This window comes from Stenella coeruleoalba (assembly GCF_951394435.1).
Source record: "Stenella coeruleoalba genome assembly, chromosome: 1".
NCBI classification, from domain to species: domain Eukaryota; kingdom Metazoa; phylum Chordata; class Mammalia; order Artiodactyla; family Delphinidae; genus Stenella; species Stenella coeruleoalba.
The window spans coordinates 22279035-22298697 of record NC_137169.1 but is presented as its reverse complement, the minus strand read 5'-3'; the positions used below and the strand labels follow the sequence as shown (position 1 = coordinate 22298697).

Here is a 19663-nt window from a genome sequence, read left to right as displayed (position 1 = left end):
TTTGTATATAGCATTTGCCAATTTCCGTGGTGTCAATAACATGGCTGACCTCAAACTACCAGTGGAATACAGGAATACAGTGGGGCTGAGAAGACATGTGCAAAAGCACAACATTATATACTGATACAAACATAATAACTTTAAGAGTGATGAATTTAAATATTACAGTTTAATTGTAATCATAATGGTATTCTAAGTTTATGTAGTTTAACTGTAACATATTACTAACTGTAGTATACAACGTAATTCAATGTAAATAGAAAGGCATTTAAAACACCTTTTAATACAATGTATTTAATTTTTTTTTTTTGCGGTACGGGGGCCTCTCACTGTTGTGGCTTCTCCCGTTGCGGAGCACAGGCTCCAGACGCACAGGCTCAGCGGCCATGGCTCACGGGCCCAGCCGCTCCGCGGCATGTGGGATCTTCCCGGACCGGGGCACGAACCCGTGCCCCCTGCATCGGCAGGCGGACTCTCAACCACTGCGCCACCAGGGAAGCCCGTATTTAATTTTTAAGTTTATGCAATTTGACTGTGCTTAACAACTACCTTGCTAAAATTCTTGAAAGCTAAACAACTGGCTCACAATTAGCTAGCTCTAGCACATTATTGGACTTGGACATTGAATTACCAACTCCACCACTTGTTAGCTATGAGACCTTGTATAAATAACCTCTTTGAGCCTGCTTCCTCATCTAAAATATGAGAATGATACATTACATGAGATAGCTAAACTTTTATGTATACCATGTGCCAAGCACTGTGCTATCATTTAAGTGCTGATTACCCAATTACTCATTCTATTTGATATAGATCAAATGTTCTTTCCCCCATGAAGACTTTCTTAATTTCCGCAAATTTATCACTTCTCCAGAAAGCCAAAATATTTCTTCATCCCCCTATTACAGCTCTTATCTCATATTTTATCCATTTTGTTGTCCACCTAGCAACACTATCTGGTCCTAAGCCAAAGATGGTGCCTTGTTTATCTGTTCTATCCTAGCAATTAACACAAACATCTGGGGGCTTCCCTGGTGGTCCGCCTGCCAATGCAGGAGACATGGGTTCAAGCCCTGGTCCGGGAAGATCCCACATGCCATGGAGCAACTAAGGCCCATGGGCCACAACTACTAAGCCTGTGCTCTAGAGCCTGCGAGCCACAACTACTGAGCCCGTAGGCCACAATTACTGAAGCCCACATGCCTAGAGCACGGGCTCCCAGCAAGAGAAGCCACCACAATGAGAAGCCTTCGCACCACAATGAAGAGTGGTAGCCCCCGCTCGCCACAACCAGAGAAAAGTCCACGTGCAGCAAAGAAGACCCAATGCAGCCAAAAATAAAATTAAATTTAAAAAAACCACAAAACATTTGTTGAAAGATGGATACAAACAAAGGACATGCTTCAAAGAGATCCAAATTCAGTATCACCTATTCTCTTTTGGTCCTCCTTTAACAAGGCTACAGAAAGGCATTTTATCCACAAAGCAAGGAAGGTGGTGAGTAATACAAATAGAATTCCCTCAATCCTACTGGCAGAAAAACAAGTAAATTTATCTGCAAGACAGAAGACAACATAGACGGCCTTAGAATTTTACAAAACGTTCAGGTTTGCCATCCTGATTAAAACAGGATGCCCACTCACTAGCTCTGAAGAAGCAATTTAAAACAGTGGTGGAGTGGAGTAATGTTAAATGGAAAGAACAATACTGCATGGTCATTTATTTCCTAAAGATTTAATAGTAAGAAAACAATATATTTGGCTAAAGTGATGTTTCTTTCTTCTGATTTTTGTATCACTAAAACTTGGATATTTTAAATTTTTTTCTGAAGTTGAAAATGGAGCCAAGATGATTACCTCAAACATTTATAAACAAGGGACTAAATGCCCAAATTAAAGGGTTAGGAGGAAAAAGATGGCTGTAAGGAAAAAAAAAAACTTCCTTATATAAGAGAAATATTACTTATGCCAACACTATAGGAAAACTAGATTTTTTTTTTTAAAGGAAACATTTCTCAAGTAATCACTTCTATGTTCCTTTGCTAAGTCTTTATTACATTTTAGGTAATAATTTTTTTCATTAATACACAGTAAATATATTAATAACTACCCAAATACCTAATCTATACTACGATTCACTGAGAATCCACAAATCCTATCTGTCATCTATCTCCTTCTGTTCTCAAGTCCTTTCTTATGTTTTATATGTAATTAGTATTTAGGTCAGAAATTATAGAACACAAACAAAAATAAGGTCTTACTAAAAAGACCTGTTTTGTACCATCAATTCCTCTCCATGAACCTCAAATGTTATCTTGGGCCACCTAATCCTCTTTTACTCCTCGGTTTCTCTGATCTAAACTACCCCATGTGTGAATCTTCTCTACAATTTACCTAATAAAAGTTCTTTTAGTCTCTTCTTGAAAGCCTCCTGTGACTAAGACTCCATTTTTAGAAAGTTCCCCCTTTACAAAAATCTCCCTCCCTATAACCTTTACCTATTGGTTCCAGTGCTGTCACTAGCATGAAAAATCATTTGATAACAGCTATCATAATCCCCCTTATAAATCATCTCTACTAAGCTAAACACTACGATGAGAAATAAGATAACATGTATAAAGCACAGTGCAGGAAGAAGTGAGCTCTATATATATATACAGTAATGATACCTATTATTACGAAGTACTGGTTCACCTTTACAAGTTTCCCATTGCCTTTCACTGAAGCTTACATCAAAGACCTCCGCCATCCTAACTCAAATTAGATCTTACTCCTCATTCTCTTAAACTCTAGTACTTTATTTTAAGCCAACTTTGTATCTCTCTCAGTAGATTCCTTCTATATCCAACTAACTGCATAAACATTTCATTTAACTCCCTTTTCCTAATCTAATCTCCAAACTTCCCTTCCTGGAAACCCATTCCACAAACTCCCATTAGACTTGTTCTTGAACTGTACAGGAATTCCTATTCCAACTTATTATTTCTACAGTGTTATTATCTATACAGATTTGGGCTGTTCTGAACCATGTTCACTCTTCTCAAAACACCTCTGGCTATCTTCTATACATCTTCCAAGGCTCAGCTCAGAGATCACTTCTTGCAGGATTCTTCTATGATCAATCAACCCACACCCCAAGCTGGGTTAGGCAATCTTCAAGCTTCCAAACTGGCACCTTGTGCATACCTTGAGAAAACACTTTTCATTTTGTATTGTTACTTGTCACTAATATAAGGCTCCCTGACAATACATTTGTGGTTTCTCTGTAGTGTCTAGCACACAGTAAAGTTGTTCCAAGAAAAGATAAATAGCTTCATCTCAATTCTTAAACACCGTAATAAATTTTCAGTATGTCCAAACACACTCCAAGTCACCATTTTTAGGTCTTCTGCCTGAAAATCAGAATAATCCTAAAGGTAAAGAAATGCTGAGTTCTTTTTCCCATCTTGCAAGATGGCGGGTGAAAAGGCTGAGAAGCCAGATACTAAGGAGGAAAAACCTGAAGCCAAGAAGGCTGATGCTGGTGGCAAGGTTAAAAAGGTGAAGCAGGTTAAGAAGGGGAAGCCCCAATGCAGCCAAAACCCTGTCCTGGTCAAAGGAATTGGCAGATATTCCCGATCGGCTATGTATTCCAGAAAGGCCTTGTACTAGAGGAAGTATTCAGCAGCTAAATCCAAGGTTGAAAAGAAAAAGAAGGTGAAGGTTCTTGCTATTGTCACAAAACCAGCTGGTGGTGACAAGAATAGTGGTACCTGGGTGGTTATACTTCACAAAATGCCTAGGTATTATCCTACTGAAGATGTGCCTCGAAAGCTGTTGAGTCACGGCAAAAAACCCTTCAGTAAGCATGTGAGAAAACTGCACGCTAGCATCACTCCTGGGACCATTCTGATTATCCTCATTGGGCGCCACAGAGCCAAGAGGGTCATTTTCCTGAAGCAGCTGAGCAGTGGCTTGCTACTTGTGACTGGGCCTCTGTCCCTCAATCAAGTTCCTCTGCGGAGAACACACCAGAAATTTGTCATTGCCACTTCCACCAAAACTGATATCAGTGGTGTGAAAATCCCAGAACATCTCACTGATGCTTACTTCAAGAAGAAACTGCGTAAGCCCAGGCACCAGGAAGGTGAGATCTTCGACACAGAGAGAAATACGAGATTACAGAGCAGCGGAAGGTTGATCAGAAAGCTGTGGACTGACAAATTCTGCGAAGAATCAAAGCTGTTCCTCAAAACAAAAACAAACAAACAAACAAAAAGCTGTTCCTCAACTCTAGGGTTACCTCCCCTCTGTGTTCGCTCTTACAAACAGAATTTATCCTCACAAAGTAGTGTTCTAAACTTCTTACAAAGAACCTAATTAAATAATTCAGTCCAAAAAAAAAATCCTGCTATTCTCACTTAATAGCAATGAAATTTTTAAAAATATACACCTTAAGCTGTTGTCACTATAGTAATATTTACTCTAGATCTGTCTCTCCTCAATCTCCCCTTAGCTTTCCAGTTATTCAGAAAAATCTTTACCCAAGTGCCTGATTGAGTCTAATGTTGGGCTAGACATTAAGAGAATTACACAGCCCTTAGTCTCCCCTACTAGACTATCTTATTTTTACCTAGAGTTAAAAAGCTAGAAAGATAAGACAAAACTAAACCAACTAGGGACTTCCCTGGTGGCACAGTGGATAGGACTCCGCACTCCTAATGCAGGGGGCCCGGGTTCAGGGAACTAGACCCACATGCATGCTGCAACTAAGAGTTCGCATGCCACAAATGAGGAGCCCACGTGTGGCAAACTAAGGAGCCCTGGAGCCACAACTAAGGAGCCTGCCTGCTGCAACTAAGACCGGGAACAACCAAATAAATAAATATTGTGTGTGGGGGGGGGGAACTAAACCAACATTTTATGAGGTTTCTTTAAAAAAAAAAAAATCACTATTGCAGGGAGTACCTCTCCCTTTATGCCCCACTATTCCAAAGTTGAGACAGAGAAAAAGATTAACTGACTGCCATCATCTTCTGAATAGCTGACAGTAATAACAACAAAAAAAAAATTTTAAGAAAAAAGCTCATATGGCAATATATAGCACAGGCAAGACCTTCAAAAAGCATATATCCTGGGCTTCCCTGGTGGCGCAGTGGTTGAGAGTCCGCCTGCCAATGCAGGGGACACGGGTTCGTGCCCCGGTCCGGGAAGATCCCACATGCTGCACAGCGGCTGGGCCTGTGAGAAATGGCCGCTGAGCCTGCACGTCCAGAGCCTGTGCTCTGCAACTGGAGAGGCTACAACAGTGAGAGGCCCGAGTACCGCAAAAAAAAAAAAAAAAAAGCATATATCCTTTGACACAGCACTTAAGGATAGGTATGAATCAATATTTATACCTTAGGATATTTACAACTGTTATTTTAGCTGGAAAAAAAATTATAAAGAAGCTATTCAGTAACAGGGACTGGTAAATTACAATAAATTTTTGATAGAATACTATGAAGCCATCAAAAGTGATGTCACAGCTATATACACTAATATGCATAAGATAGATAACTAATAAGAACCTGCTGTATAAAAGAATAAATTAAATAAAATTTTTTTTAAAAAGTGATGTCACAGGGCTTCCCTGGTGGCTCAGCGGTTAAGAATCCACCTGCCAATGCAGGGGACACAGGTTTGAGCCCTGGTCTGGGAAGATCCCACATGCCGCGGAGCAACTAAGTCCGTGCACCACAACTACTGAGGCTGCGCTCTAGAGCCCGTGAGCCACAACTACTGAAGCCCACACACCTAGAGCCCATGCTCCTCAACAAGAGAAGCCACTGCAACGAGAAGCCTGCACACGGCAAGGAAGAGTAGCCCCCGCTCGCCACAACCAGAGAAAAGCCCGCGCGCAGCAACGCAGACCCAATGCAAACAAAAATAAAATAAATTTTTAAAAAGTGATGTCACAGAATAACAATTAGAGGAAAGTTCTAAATAAATGCAGAAAGCAGTTTACAAAATAGTATCTAAAGTATACAACGAAGTAAATGAAGTCACTAAAATTTGCTGGAAGTGTCAAGCCAGACAGATCCAAAATATCCAAGCCAGACAGATCTTGAAGGTTCTATGGTATTGAATTAGATCATGTGACAGAACAAGGCAAAAATGGCTGTAGTTCTGCTTCAGTGTGTTCTGCCAAGAAACATGCCCAATCACGGAACTTTAGAACAGCTGTGACATCATTTTCAGGATGAAGTTTTAAGTATTTCCCTACTGACTGAGTTTCCATTTGGCTGGAAGATTTTTTTCAATCTTGTAAATAATACCAAGGCACATATACAAACACCCCACTTAAGAGAGTCAATGCTTCAATGAGCTATCAGTCCCATTATCATGAAACTTGTTTTGTCTTGGAAGCCTAATTAAAAACTGGAAGAACAGTTTACAGTCAGTTATGTAAGGATGTTAAAGGGTAACAGTGGGCAACACAGGAGTAAGGCAATACTGACTGAAAGGGTAGCTGGGTTTGGAAGCAATCATAGGGACCTTCCTGAAACCCCAGCAAGCTCTTCTTAAAGAAAGTAAACTAAAAAGTAATCTGACACAAGTATAATTGAAGCTTTTAAGTTTTTACCTTTGGTGGTTTGTTCACCAGCCTCAGAACAATTAGGATACTCATTCATCAAAAGTCTTTACAGAACGGTTTTAAGAGCCATTAGTTAGCTTAACAAAGACCCTAAACCTTGATTATTATTACACTCACTGAAAACACAAGGCTAGTCAATGAATCTTACACCTACTTATGAAGTTTTATCATTCACTGAACCACTCAAGTGAATACAGATATATACTTGATTAAAAGTGCACACAAATTAACAATCCTCAGACTTGCTACTTCACTTTTAAACACAAGCTTTCCCACTAGTTCTAACAAATACAAATTTATCTTAGCGGCTATGCTGCACATTCCAAAAAATACTCCTATCTTTGCCTTCCTGCTTTTAAATCACAAGATGTAGGACAGAACTTTGCAGATGAAAGTAAGCAGATTCTTAGTATGCAACAAATACTATGCATATTTCAAGTAGTTAAACCAAGCACCTGGATGCCCCCACACACGTTCATAATCTGCTATGCCACTACATGATGCCTAAAAGGCCACAGCCTCCTTCCTTGTTCCTCTAGAAACAGAAGCCTGTTAAGACATCTTTAGAGCCTTTCAGATGTTTGGCAAAAATAATCAAGTATCTTTTTTCTATAGATTCTGGAGGATTTTAAGTTAAACTGTTAAACTCTGGGAAAGGAAAGAGTTTAAAGAACTAAAAAGTACCAAGTTTTTTCTGACAGCCAACTTTCCAGTAACCTGGCTCTATCTCCCCAATACTTTCAGCATCACTGACAAGCATACCTCTATTTCTTATCTGTCTGTACACACTGGAAGATAAAGAGTCAACCATCCTGGGCTTCCCTGGTGGCTCAGGGGTTAAGAATCCACCTGCCAATGGAAGGGACATGGGTTCGAGCCCTTGTCCGGGAAGATTCCACATGCTGCGGAGCAACTAAGCCCGTGCGCCACAACTACTGAGCCTGTGCCCTAGAGCCCGCACGCCTAGAGCCCATGCTCCACAACAAGAGAAGCCACTGCAATGAGAAGGCCGCTCACCGCAACTAGAGGAAGCCCGCAAGCAGCAACGAAGACACAATGCAGCCAAAAATAAAAGTCAATCATCCAGCTTTAGTTAGACAACTATGGACCTCTGATTCTGTGTTATGGAGGTCAAGAATCTACCAGAGCAAACTTACTTCTCTGAGCAGTCTTCCTCCCACTGCTCAAAGGAATAAGTCTTTATAAAGGCATAACAAGTGCCTCAGGTCCTAGATCAATTACGTAAGATCCCTATGAATTTATGACAAATTCAAGGAAAATGTATTTACATTAAGTCTGTTACGTTTTGTTTATTTTACATCTGAAGCTAACCACTCAGGATTCTATCATTAATATATACATATGTTTTAAAAACATTTTCTCCTTGCCATTATCTTTTCACCTCCTTCCTATACTTCAACATGTCTAACTTCTGGATAATATGATCTGCCCCAACCACTATTTTATCATTTTCTTATGGTCCTAGAGTTTACACTCAATACATGGGATCAAGCATTACCAACCCTTTCAAATAAATTCAACTCTTTACTTTGGAACTATTCCCTATCACTCTGTCCAAGATTCCCACTTGTTACAGAGGAAAAGAGAAAGTGAATCTTTAGGAATACAACCAAATGTTAAGAACAAGAAGCCAGCTCTTTTGGATGATCTGCTTTCCAAGTTTTATATAATTACCTTTTCTAATGGGAAAAAGATTTTGGAAAAAAAAAGTGATTAACCAGAACACTACAAAAGACAGAAGGAAGAAAGGTCTGAAAAACATCCTCTTAACACTACCAGTTGTCAGCAGGCAGGCAGAAATGTCAGAGCTTCGTGACACACCAACTCTTGAAAATAACTACAGTACCCCAGCAAGGCCAAAAGTTAATTCCGACAGAATTATCTTTTTCTCTGCCACATTACAGCCTCAATCTTCTCCTACTTTCACTTCTACGTTTCTATCACTTCAATTATTCCCTTTGTGTTTTTTTCAGACTCATTCTTCACCTCTTTCTGCATCATGTAAAGCCAGTTTCTCTAAGTTTGTTTCTGCTTTAACTTAAGTCCACATTTCTGTCCTCCACTAATGTTCCCATATTCTTTCACACTAAGGTTCAAATAATAAGACCAATTACCCTCCATTAAGGCTTGAACTGTTAAGTGATACTTGTGTTATTTACAAAGCTTTTATTAATGGCTCAGTGTAATACTTCTCCTGTTCTCTCTAGTTCCTTCTCCTTCCTTTAAAGTCTTAAGAAGGGTAAGCTGGTTACCTTTTTAACACTTTCTTCTTCCTCTTGGCGTTTCTCATAGTGTGAGAAGTCATCAAAAATGGAAGTGGTGTGCTTGTAGCTGGCTATGATTTTCAACACCTGCTTAGCCTTTTCCAGAGGCACTTCCTGAGTGTCCCTGGAGTTGGTCACTGGTTTATTCTCGTTGTTCTCTAGGCGAATGTGTCGCAACTGGCTATTGGGAACGTCCTTCACAAAAATCCACCTGACATCAAAACGACCCTTCCATTTGTCCTGGGACCACACACCTGCACATGTGTTGTAGTCCACAGCAGATTTCATTTCTGCAACGCCACAGAAGTGTCCACTGCCGTTGACACTGAAAAGTAAGTAAACGGGGCCCTTCCCGTTCATGGAGCGATAAGCAGCATCCAGTCTCTTGTTACCATGCTCTGTGCTGCACCAGATATTATACTTAATGGAACGGTGGATATCGTCCTCAGAGTAGCTCTTAATGATGAAAACCCGGCCATGTTTCAGATTCCAGTCAAAATCCTTGGGGTTATAGTTATTAATGGACCGCAGCTTCTCCAACACTGGGTGAGGTTCTGAAGGAGTAGATCCAGATCCAGCCTGAGACTGTCCTACTCCATTACCATCCACCCCATTATGACCGAACCCACTGCCACGGTTCCGAGGTGCTACCCAGCGGGTTGGCTGAGCTGCCTGTTGCTGCACTGAGAGCTGGGCAGGCTGTGGTGGTGGTGGGGGCAATGGCTGTGTCTGTTGCCCTACTGATGCCTGAGCCGCTGGTGGGCTACTGTTAGCCTGCTGACCTACAGGCTGGGGAGACCCCTGTGTTGGCTGCTGACCTATGTTCTGAACCAAAGCCTGTGAGGGAGTTTTTGCCACAGGACCCTTGTTATCCCAAGTTCCAATATCCATGTTATGTTTTATTGGAGGTGGTGGAAGACTTGACCCTGCAATGCCATTCTTGGTCTTCAACTTGGGTTGCTGTTTTGCAGGCTTGCTAGCAATATCAGCCCAAGACGCTGGTTTTGGAGGAGCAATGGTAGCTGGAGGCAAACTATTGGAAGCCACGATGTTACTAGTAATGGACCCGCTACCAACAGCAGAGCCTACAACTTTTGGAACATTGCTTGCAACTTCTGTGCTACCCAACTTCAGGGCTGCCATCCCCTGGTCTATAGTATTCATGCCAGGAGCCTTATTGAGGGTCTCACTGGCAAAAGCTGACTGTCCATCGATCATGGCTCCACCTAAGGAGCTAGGTGCATAAGCATAATTGCTACTATATCCAGAGCTCTGAGTAGACTGTCCCTGAGAACTGTTATTTCCCCAAGCTGAGAAGTCAATCCCACTGGGAAAGAAATTAAAACCATGCTGACCAAGAAATGGAGTGCTACCCAGGGCTCCTGGTTGTCCGAACATTGCATCTGGTAGGAAGTGAGGCTCTCCGTTGCTCAGCTGTCCATAAGAAGTTAGATAGGGCATGGCTGTGTCACCCCCAGTAGACCAAGCAGCTTCACCCAAAGAATAGGAGAAGCCAATGGAGGGACTGTAGTAACTGGGTAAGTAGGAATCTGACATGGCAGTATATGCATTATTCTGTGGAAGAAGAAAAAAGGGTTAATTAAAACTAAACACAAAAATATATAAAACGACCAGAACATTTCCTCTCCCAATTATTCACACAATTCAAATATTTCAGTCATTACCATAAAAAAGGAGAGTGACCTTTTCAGATGGTCTCTTCCCATAAACTTGCTATTTTTATAGACTTAGATAATATTTTGGTTTAATAATTGAACTGCTTAAACATTTAAAATTAAACTGACATACAGTGAATACCAGCCTTACCTTTTAGTGCTACAATTCAGAAAAGGGAAAACCCGTCATCTCACTAAGTTTAAGTCTTCCTCTATAGATGTACTGAGATGATGCCTTCATTAAAACCACTATCTCTGGACTGAAGGAGTGGGAATATTGGCAGAAAGAAAAAGTATTCACAAGAGTTTCCTATTAAAACTTACTATATAATAGATAAAACAAAAATAACTGGAAATTTCAAGTTCTACCCCAAAAATCTGTGCAGCCATTCCTCAACCATAAACCAAAAATCAAGGTTCAGTACACCTACTCTATAGTAAAGCCTCCTGGCAAACCATCTGGGAACATCAAGAGATGCCACTATTTAATTATAACCTGGAAAGAAAATGCACAGTGGCTTCCAGTGGATTCAAAACCAAAAAAAATGTTGCTACCTGTTTTGCTTCACCTATAAAAGTTAAGGCCGTAAGCTAAAATGCACACCTAACTTTTTCATTAAAAACAGGAATATAATTCTAAAGACAGTACAGTCCACATCTTTATAAAAGGAATCATCCTTCAGAACGACAACCAGAAATAAAGTTATACTCAACTAGTCTTCACATTAGAAGATAGATTACATTGCAGAAACATTCTTACTTTCATTTATGCTGACAGTTCTTTTTCATAAATCCTAGTAACTCACAAAGTACTCCCTTAAATAAGAAGCCAGAGATATATAGAATTGGTTTCTATAGATACAGACTCAGCTCAACTCAAGAATAGACTACTTTAACTTCAAAACAGCTCTGGTATCTAAGAATCCACTAACTAGTCAATAGGGAGTTTTGTTCGTAGGAGACTTGGATGACCATAACTATGTCAGGCCTTAAGTTTGTATTACCAAAGCCAACAGTACTTCTTCCTAGCCACTAAAACACATCTCCTGAAAATTAAATATTTCAACTAATATAGTTTGATAAAATGGTGGTGCTTCTCTCTGCCAATTCTAAATTTTCTTTTAAAAACCTAACTCTTTCACATATACTCTCAAGTTTAAGAGAAGTCTATTTCTCGAAGACAGTGTTATAATTTTAACAGCCCCAAATCCATTATGAATAAGAAATTCAGACCACCCTTAATAGATTAAGCCTGAAGAATTATTCCAATATAAGGTGATGAAAAACTGGTTAAACTAATAAGAATCTGCTGAATAAAAAAGTAAATAAAATTCAAAAATTAAAATAAAAAACTGGTTAAAAAGTAGATGAAACAGCCTTGACAGACTACAGAGAGTCTCAGATTATGTCTATTCAACCAAAATTTATATTTCCCCCCAAATTTTTCAAAAATATTTAAGCTTTAACTTACTTAAATAAAAAACAAACTCCCCCACAAATTTTTCAAAAATATTCAAGCTTTAGCTTACTTAACAAATAAAAAACAAACACATTTAATATCACAGGTTATGCCACTATAGAGCTAAATGCCTACACCTGAACTGGCAGGTTCCCACATGCCCCTGAGCTCAAAAATCTGAATTACACAATGTTTCACAAGAACTACCTAGAATTATGTTTCCAAATGCTCCCACTCTCCTTGTTATAATGATTATGTAAGCAAACTACCTCAAGAGCAAGAACCCATTAATAGTTCATTCCTCCACTTCCTTCCCTACTTTTCCTGATTAACTGGTTGTCTTCTGCAAAAACTTTCTTCCAATCACTTGCTTAAGCGGTTTCTACACTTTCAATTCAGAAAATTCTACACAAGGGATCAAAAAGTTTTATGTAAGCATTAGGCCCAAACATGCGCACGCACTGTCAAGTTATTCAAGACTGTTATGAATATCATACACCATCTGTTCAGAATTTATATAAATGTTCCACAAACTTTTTCATCTTTTAGGATATTCTGGATGAGTTGTCAATTTTCCTTTTGGTTTATTAGTCTGGTGAGTTATACTTATTAGTTACAACTTTGTGACTGTCTTTGGGATGCAAGATAGTAACACAAAAGAACTGCTGAATCAAAGAAGTCTCTGTGCACAGTTCATGGTCATATATGGACCTACATGCAACTAATCTTCACATTAGAAGACAGATTACATTGCAAAAACTGGAATTCCATCATTCTTGATCTCTGTTCTCAACAGTGTTTTATTTTCCTTCAACTCCATTTTGTAAATACAGCTCCCCTAAGAAGCCAGATATATACAAAATTGCTCTTTACAGATGAAGATGGAGCTCAACTTGAAAGAGTACCCAGCTCCAAAATAGTTCTGATAACCTAAGAACCCACTAACTAGTGACTAGACAAAACGAAGATACTCAGTTCTGCAGCACTGAATAAAGTTCAGGTGATTTTATGTTAGTTTTTCCCATCACGTATGAATCCAATTTTCCTAAAAGAAAAATGTTTGGGAGGTGAAAACATTTAACACCAGAAAGTATTCTTAAGTTTTACATTGTTACATTCTTGCTAAGGAGGAAGAACTACTCAAGCAAGTGTTGCTATTAGTACACTGTAAAATGTTATCAGTACTAGCCTCAGAGAATGGTATGTTTGCTCACAACAGAGATAAGATCCTTAAGGGCCTATGACATTTGTAGCAACTGGTTTTATAACATATTGACTGATATTAAGAAAGTCATCCCCTGAAAATGAAACTTATTGATAGAGCAGAGAAAGAATAATGGTATACTGCATCCTATGATCAAGCACGAAAATGGTTAACTACTCACGGGCCTTGCCTGTGGACTCAAGTAAGGTTCAAAATCATCATCATTTAATCCATCCTTTTGATGTACAGATCCATTTTGTACTAAAGGAGAAAAAATTCAAATTAGGAGTGTCTCAATCGTACAATCCACCTCCCAAACTAATCAAATACCTCCTAACCAGAGAAAAATCATACTACCAGAGAAAAATCATACTACACAGAGCAAATAAGTTTGGGTTTCGAAAGGATAAAGATGAGAATGAATGCTGAGCAACATTCGTCAGTAAAAATGTCTCCCTCCACCCAGAGCAAGTTGATCTAAAAAGGTCATTTTATTGGCTCCTCTAGATTTCTATTCCCTCCCGCTTCCCCTCCCCCATCACATGTGAGCACTTCCAGAGTGTGATCCACGAGGATGAAAAACAAAGGCCTTCTAAGACCTACAGGAAACTAAGGACCTGGGACATTTCAAAACCGAATCCACCCCCACCCCTAATGAATTACTCCTTGTTCACTACAAAGCTGTTCGCCAGCTACAGGAACACACCGAAAGGGTCAAATACTTAACTGTGAGGCACCTGCAAACTAAGCGGCTTCCGAAAGGTCCTCTCCCCGGGGCGCCTCCCGGAGACCCCGCCCCCCCCACACGGGGTCCCCCGCCCGCCAGGGGCACCGGCGGAGCTGGGCTCACCTTTGTTTCCTTGACCTTTTGGTCTCTGCGGGGGAAGGAAACGTCGCCGAGCAGCACATCGTCCGAAGAAAAAACGGAAAAGGAGAGACAAATTAAAGCCGGGACCGATACGGGAATAAAGGCGCAGGCCTAAGGAGAGGCGTCAGGAATGGGGTGAGGGGGAGGCTGAAGATGGGAGGCGGGGGAAGCGCGACGCTGGCGGGGCCAAGGGGGAGGAGGGGGGCCGCGCCACAAACAACGCGAGGGGACCAGGGCTTCAAAGAAGGGGAAGGAAACAAGAGAAAAACGAGGCCCGCTGAGAGGACGGGACGCGGCGCGGCCGGCGGTCTCCGAGGCCCAGTGAGGAGCGGGGAGAGCGGGCCGAGGGCGAGGCGCTGGGCGCGGCCGGCCTGAGAGCCTCAAAATGAGGCCCGCTAAAGGCGCCGCCTCAGCTCGGCCCGACCGGGGGCGGCGGGCCCGGGCCTAGTCGGGCTCCCTCTCGCCTCACACAATGGCCGAGGCATGCGGGCCGGGCCTGTACCTGCTCCAAGAGGCTGCTGGCCGACATGGCTCTCGGATCCTCACGGGTGGCGACGGCGGCGGACTCTCCTCAGGGTGGCGGCGGCAGCGGATGAGCCCCGGCGACGGGAGCAGGCGGCGCAGCGGCGGCTTTTGTCCCTGACACTCGGGGGCCTCGGCGGACGCAGCGGAGACACAGCGCGCGGCTCAGGCTCCGGCTCCGACTCGGCGACGCTCTAGCCCGACAGCTCAACGCCCGTCTCTATGCCTTTACGCGCGCGCCCGCGCCTCGCAGCCGAAATAAGGGCGCTGAGCAGCGGAGGCGGACGGCGCGCACGGCGCGACGCTGACTCTCACTTTCGCTCACCCACGCTGAAGGGGCCCGGCGCGAAGCACTCCGGGAAGGCAGAGGTGGGGCCGCAGCGCCCTCTGGTGGGCTGGAGGAGCGGAAGCGGCGCGCGCGGCCTCCCCGCCCCCACCGCCTTGGGATTGGGGCCTAGGAGGGTGGGGGCGGCCAGGGTCGCACCACGAGGTTTTGACTAACAGCTGGAGGGAAGGGAGTAGCTCTAGCTTGTGGGAACCCACAAAAGCTGGGTTTTCAGTGAAGAAGCGAACCCCGAAGGCTGAGAGGCCTTAAAATAAACCTGCTTCCCACTTGCAGATGGCACCCCACCCCCATATGGGGGGGGAACACGAACAGGAGTCACAGAGCCCTCAGGGAAAGTTCAAGGGGGCCCTGCCCTGAGAAAGACACCCCCTCACCTGGTTATCCTCCTCTGTTAGCAGGCTACAGAAAGAGGGCCCAGAGAACAAAAATATCCAGAAAACATCCGGTCCCCTGAGAAAGAGATTCACCCTTCGGCGTTGCCGGGAGGAGAATCCACAATTCTTTTTTAGGGATGTCGCTGGCCCCCCCATGATAATCTGTTAAACTGTGGACTTTATTTCCAAGAAAAACACACTTCACACATCCACACAAAATTTTACATGTTCCTTCAAAGAGTCCTTACTGGGGAAGAAAGGAAATAAATGCTATTTGAATACCTGCTGTAGACGAGGCTTTGTTGTTAGGTGCTTTCAAACATATTAAAGGCTTTCAGCATCTTCAATGTAGCTGTCAGCCAATCCGTTTTATAACTGAGGAAACAGAGAGGTTAAGTCATGTGCCCAAGGTCACAAAGCTATTAAGTAGTGAGGTTTGCCTGACACTGAGAGGAACATAATAGTGTCCCTCCACCCCCAAGAGAAATCCTGTATTCAGGAACCAGAATCCTGAGGCGATCTAAAAGATGGATGGGCAGAAGCATTTTTAATCAGAGGCAAACCTGACTCCTGCAGGGATATTTGATCCCAGGACAGTCCATCTCCTAATAGCTTTTGTTATTGCAAATAGTAGTAAACAGATAAATAATGCACTCAAGTGTCAACTTGATACCATCCCCTCCCTGGATACAGGAGGCTTGGGTGGACTCAGTAGTAAAATAAATAACACAGCATCTTGGATTTTGCATCATAATTTTGCTTAAAGTGCTCAACGCATTTTTTCTGCCCATAATCACATTTATGGTTGGAATGAATAAGGTCAGGCACCAAATGTGATAGACTTCTGGCAGAGTCCAGATTCAGAGCGTAGATCCCACCAAGGGAAGAGAAGAAACATAGTAATCCTTTTTTTTTTTTTAATATAAGTTAACCAGTTAACCCCATGGCCCAGATTTATGTGTAAACTGTAAGCAGTTGCCTACACTTACCCTTGAAGGCGGCAGTGGTATGGTGAAAAAAGGATTAGACCAGGAGTCATAATCGGGGAGGGGGAGTGACTAAACACTGGCCTCTCCAACAGATTGGCGACATTAGGTAAATTACTAAACCTTTCAGAGATTCCCTCATTTGATAAAGGGGATAATAAAATCTACCTAACAGGTTTGCTACAAAGATAAAGTTCAAAAAAATTTTAAAAAAACATTAAAGTAAATCTGGTACATTGTAAACTTCTTTCCTATAATCCCATTAAGGGATGATAGTGAAAATTCCCTCCTTCCAATATTTTTATAGTGCCTGAAATTTTGATTAGTTCATTTGAGATTACTTTCTGTCCTATAGGATTTCCCAGTTAAAACGCAGACATCCTTGGGGGAAGGGTAGTCTCTAAACCTGGATTAGTTCACCAGATTGGCTTTAATAGGCCCCTGAACAGAACACACAAGACTGATACATTTAATCACTGGGAAGAGGGAGAGGAAGTCTGGAGTGTGGGATATCATCTTAGGGGGCAGACCGCTCGTGGTTTGAGAAAAGAATACCATATCAGAAATGAGTTTGGGTTCTAGTTCACCTCTGCCACTAGGTGCATAAAGCACTCAATCCCTCTTCTAACAAGCATTTATTGAAGGCCAGGCAATATGCTAGAGAGAAAGTCTTAAGAGTTCACTTCTGGGCTTCCCTGCTGGTAAAGTGGTTAAGAATCTGCCTGCCAATGCAGGGGACACAGGTTTAAGCCCTGGTCCAGGAAGATCCCACATGCCATGGAGCAACTAAGCCCGTGTGCCACAACTACTGAGCCCACGTGCCACAACTACTAAAGCCTGTGCACCTAGAGCCCGTGCTCCACAACAAGAGAATCCACTGCAATAAGTCCACACACCGCAATGAAGAGTAGCCCCCGCTTGCCGCAACTAGAGAAAGCTGGCACACAGCAATGAAGATCCAACACAGCCAAAAATTAATTTATCTATTAAAAAAATAGTTATTCACTCACAGTTATTACAGTGCAATGAGAAAGCACAGACGGACCTCACTTAGTCAGAGGACCAAGAAGTTTTCCCTGAAGTCCTGAGCTTCAGCTAGAACCTGAAAGATGACCAGAAATTGACCAGACAAGGAGGGAAGGGATGTGAGAGACAATATGTGCAAAGGCCCCAGGCGGGGAAGGATCTTGGTACTGGTGAATAACTGAAAAAATGGCCAACGTGACTGGTGCATAATGAGAGAGAGGGTGGCACCAGATGAGACTCAAGAATTGGGCAGAAAAGAGAAAAATAGGGCCTTTAGTTGTTAGCTACAAACGATGATCAGTTAGTAAAGGGTTAATAGAAGCACAGCATTCTCAGATTTATGTTTTAGGTTCACTCTGATTGCAGTGTGGGAAGTAGATTCAGGGAGAAAAGAGTAGACTAGGAGTTAGAAGAATATTGCAGCAAGTCCAGGCAAAAGATAATGGTCTATTATAGTGATGATGAAGACAGAGTGAAGTGGACAAAATGGACATTTTAGGAGGCAAAATGAGAGGTCTTAGTGATTGACTGGATTGTGGGGAGGGCATTAAAGGAGGAGATATCAACATAATATCTAGTAGTTTGATTTGAGCGATTCAGTGGGTAAGGTGCCATTTTCTAATGTGGAGAATCCTAGAGGAGATTTTGTGATCATCAATTTATCTTTGGACATGTTGGGTTTCAGAAGAACATAAAACATCAGATAGGAATGTTCTGTAGACAATTAAAAGGTTTGGGCTTAGAGAGTAACATCAAGCTGGAAATACAAACCTTAGAGTCTCTGGTATGGGGATGTTAGTTGAAGCCAAAGGAGTCCCTGGGATTTCCTCAGAAGAGAAGGAGGGTGGGACTTCCCTGGCGGTCCAGTGGTTAAGACTCCACGCTTCCATTCCACTGTGATCCCTGGTTAGTGATGCAGCCAAGCAAAACAAAACAAAACAAAAAGAAGAGAAGGAGGAGAGGAACAGGCCCAGCACCAAACCAGAGATGGAAGGGGAGACACGAAGAGTAAATCCCTTCCTAATCACAGTCTATTTCCAAGACTGTAAAATAGGGAAGTTGGACCAAAATAACTTCTGAGGTTCCTTCTAGTTCAACCATTTTAGAATTCTGGAAGGTAGAAACCAAGCGGATCCTTCTGGATATATGAAGGGGGCAGTGGGGATAAAGTGAAAAGAAGCAGGAAAGGAGGACAGATTTTACGTACTCTTCAGAATTTTGCTATGGCCTGGGCTGGGCCCTAGAGCTCTGGTTCTCAAACTTTTCCAGCCTTCAGCAACAGCAGACCTCGCTGCCCAAGTCACTCCCTTAGTAAGGCAGGAATAGAAGGGACCTCCTTTGAGAAATGTTTATATACTTTACACAACTGACAGTGTAAAAACCTATTTTTAAAGATTTCTGCTGGTTCTCTGTAGTCCACACAGTTTTCAAAGCTTGTCACTCCCTAGCCCTGTATATTTCTCACCATGCACTCCATGCTCCAGCCACATTGCATTTTTCTCAAATACACATTTTGTTCTGGAACCCATGACTTTGCACATGCAGTTCTTTCTGCCTCAAATGTCCTTGCCATCCCCCCTCCCCAATTCCTATCTGTCCTTCGAGACCCTGATCAATGAAACCATATTTTTTTCCCTCAAGCAGAAAGAAAGTGGTCTATTCTTTGTTCACCCATAATATCGGTCACATTTCCTTATGGTAACTTAGTGTATTAAAACTATCTGTTTGGGGCTTCCCTGGTGGCGCAGTGGTTGAGAGTCCGCCTGCCGATGCAGGGGACACGGGTTCGTGCCCCAGTTGGGGAAGATCCCACATGCCACGGAACGGCTGGGCCTGTGAGCCATGGCCGCTGAGCCTGCGCATCCGGAGCCTGTGCTCCACAACGGGAGAGGCCACAACAGTGAGAGGCCCGCGCAAAAAAAAAAAAAAAAAAAACCACAACTATCTGTTTGGGCTTCCCAGGTGGCCCAGTGGTTAAGAATCCACCTGCCAATGCAGGGGACACGGGTTCGAGCCTGGTCCAGGAAGATCCCACATGCCACGGAGCAACTAAACTAGACCCATGCACCACAACTACTGAAAGCCGCGTTCCTAGAGACTGTGCTCCGCAACAAAAGAAGCCACCAGAGAAGCCTGCGCACCACAACAAAGAGTAGCCCCTGCTTGCTGCAACTAGAGAAAGCCCTCATGCAGCCACGAAGACCCAACACAGCCAAAAGTAAATTTATAAAAAAAAAAGTTTACATCAATATTTTCCCTTTAGAAGTCTTGGACTCAGTTGAAAATCTAATGAGAATAATGA

The 19663-nt window shown here is 42.5% G+C and overlaps 1 protein-coding gene and 1 pseudogene across 3 annotated transcripts in view; one reads left to right on the top strand and one right to left on the bottom strand.

Annotated features, from left to right (window-relative positions):
• The window catches only part of YTHDF2 (YTH N6-methyladenosine RNA binding protein F2), a 37233-nt gene extending 22346 nt beyond the window's left edge, over positions 1-14887 (bottom strand). Inside the window, exons 1-4 of one of the 2 annotated variants that reach the window (XM_079918781.1) lie at positions 14610-14883; positions 14090-14114; positions 13421-13500; positions 8889-10475 (exon numbers count right to left, since the gene is read on the bottom strand). In XM_079918781.1, the coding sequence (XP_079774907.1) occupies positions 8889-10475; positions 13421-13500; positions 14090-14114; positions 14610-14636 (1719 nt within the window). In that variant the 5' untranslated portion in view covers positions 14637-14883. Of the gene's footprint in view, positions 1-8516; positions 10476-13420; positions 13501-14089; positions 14115-14609 lie in introns of those variants that run through there. The other variant, XM_079918780.1, reaches the window with a different exon arrangement.
• On the top strand, positions 2558-8238 carry LOC307176881 (large ribosomal subunit protein eL6-like; annotated as a pseudogene). Its single transcript has one exon. The product of its transcript is annotated as a large ribosomal subunit protein eL6-like (transcript).
• Positions 14888-19663: the final 4776 nt, after the last annotated feature.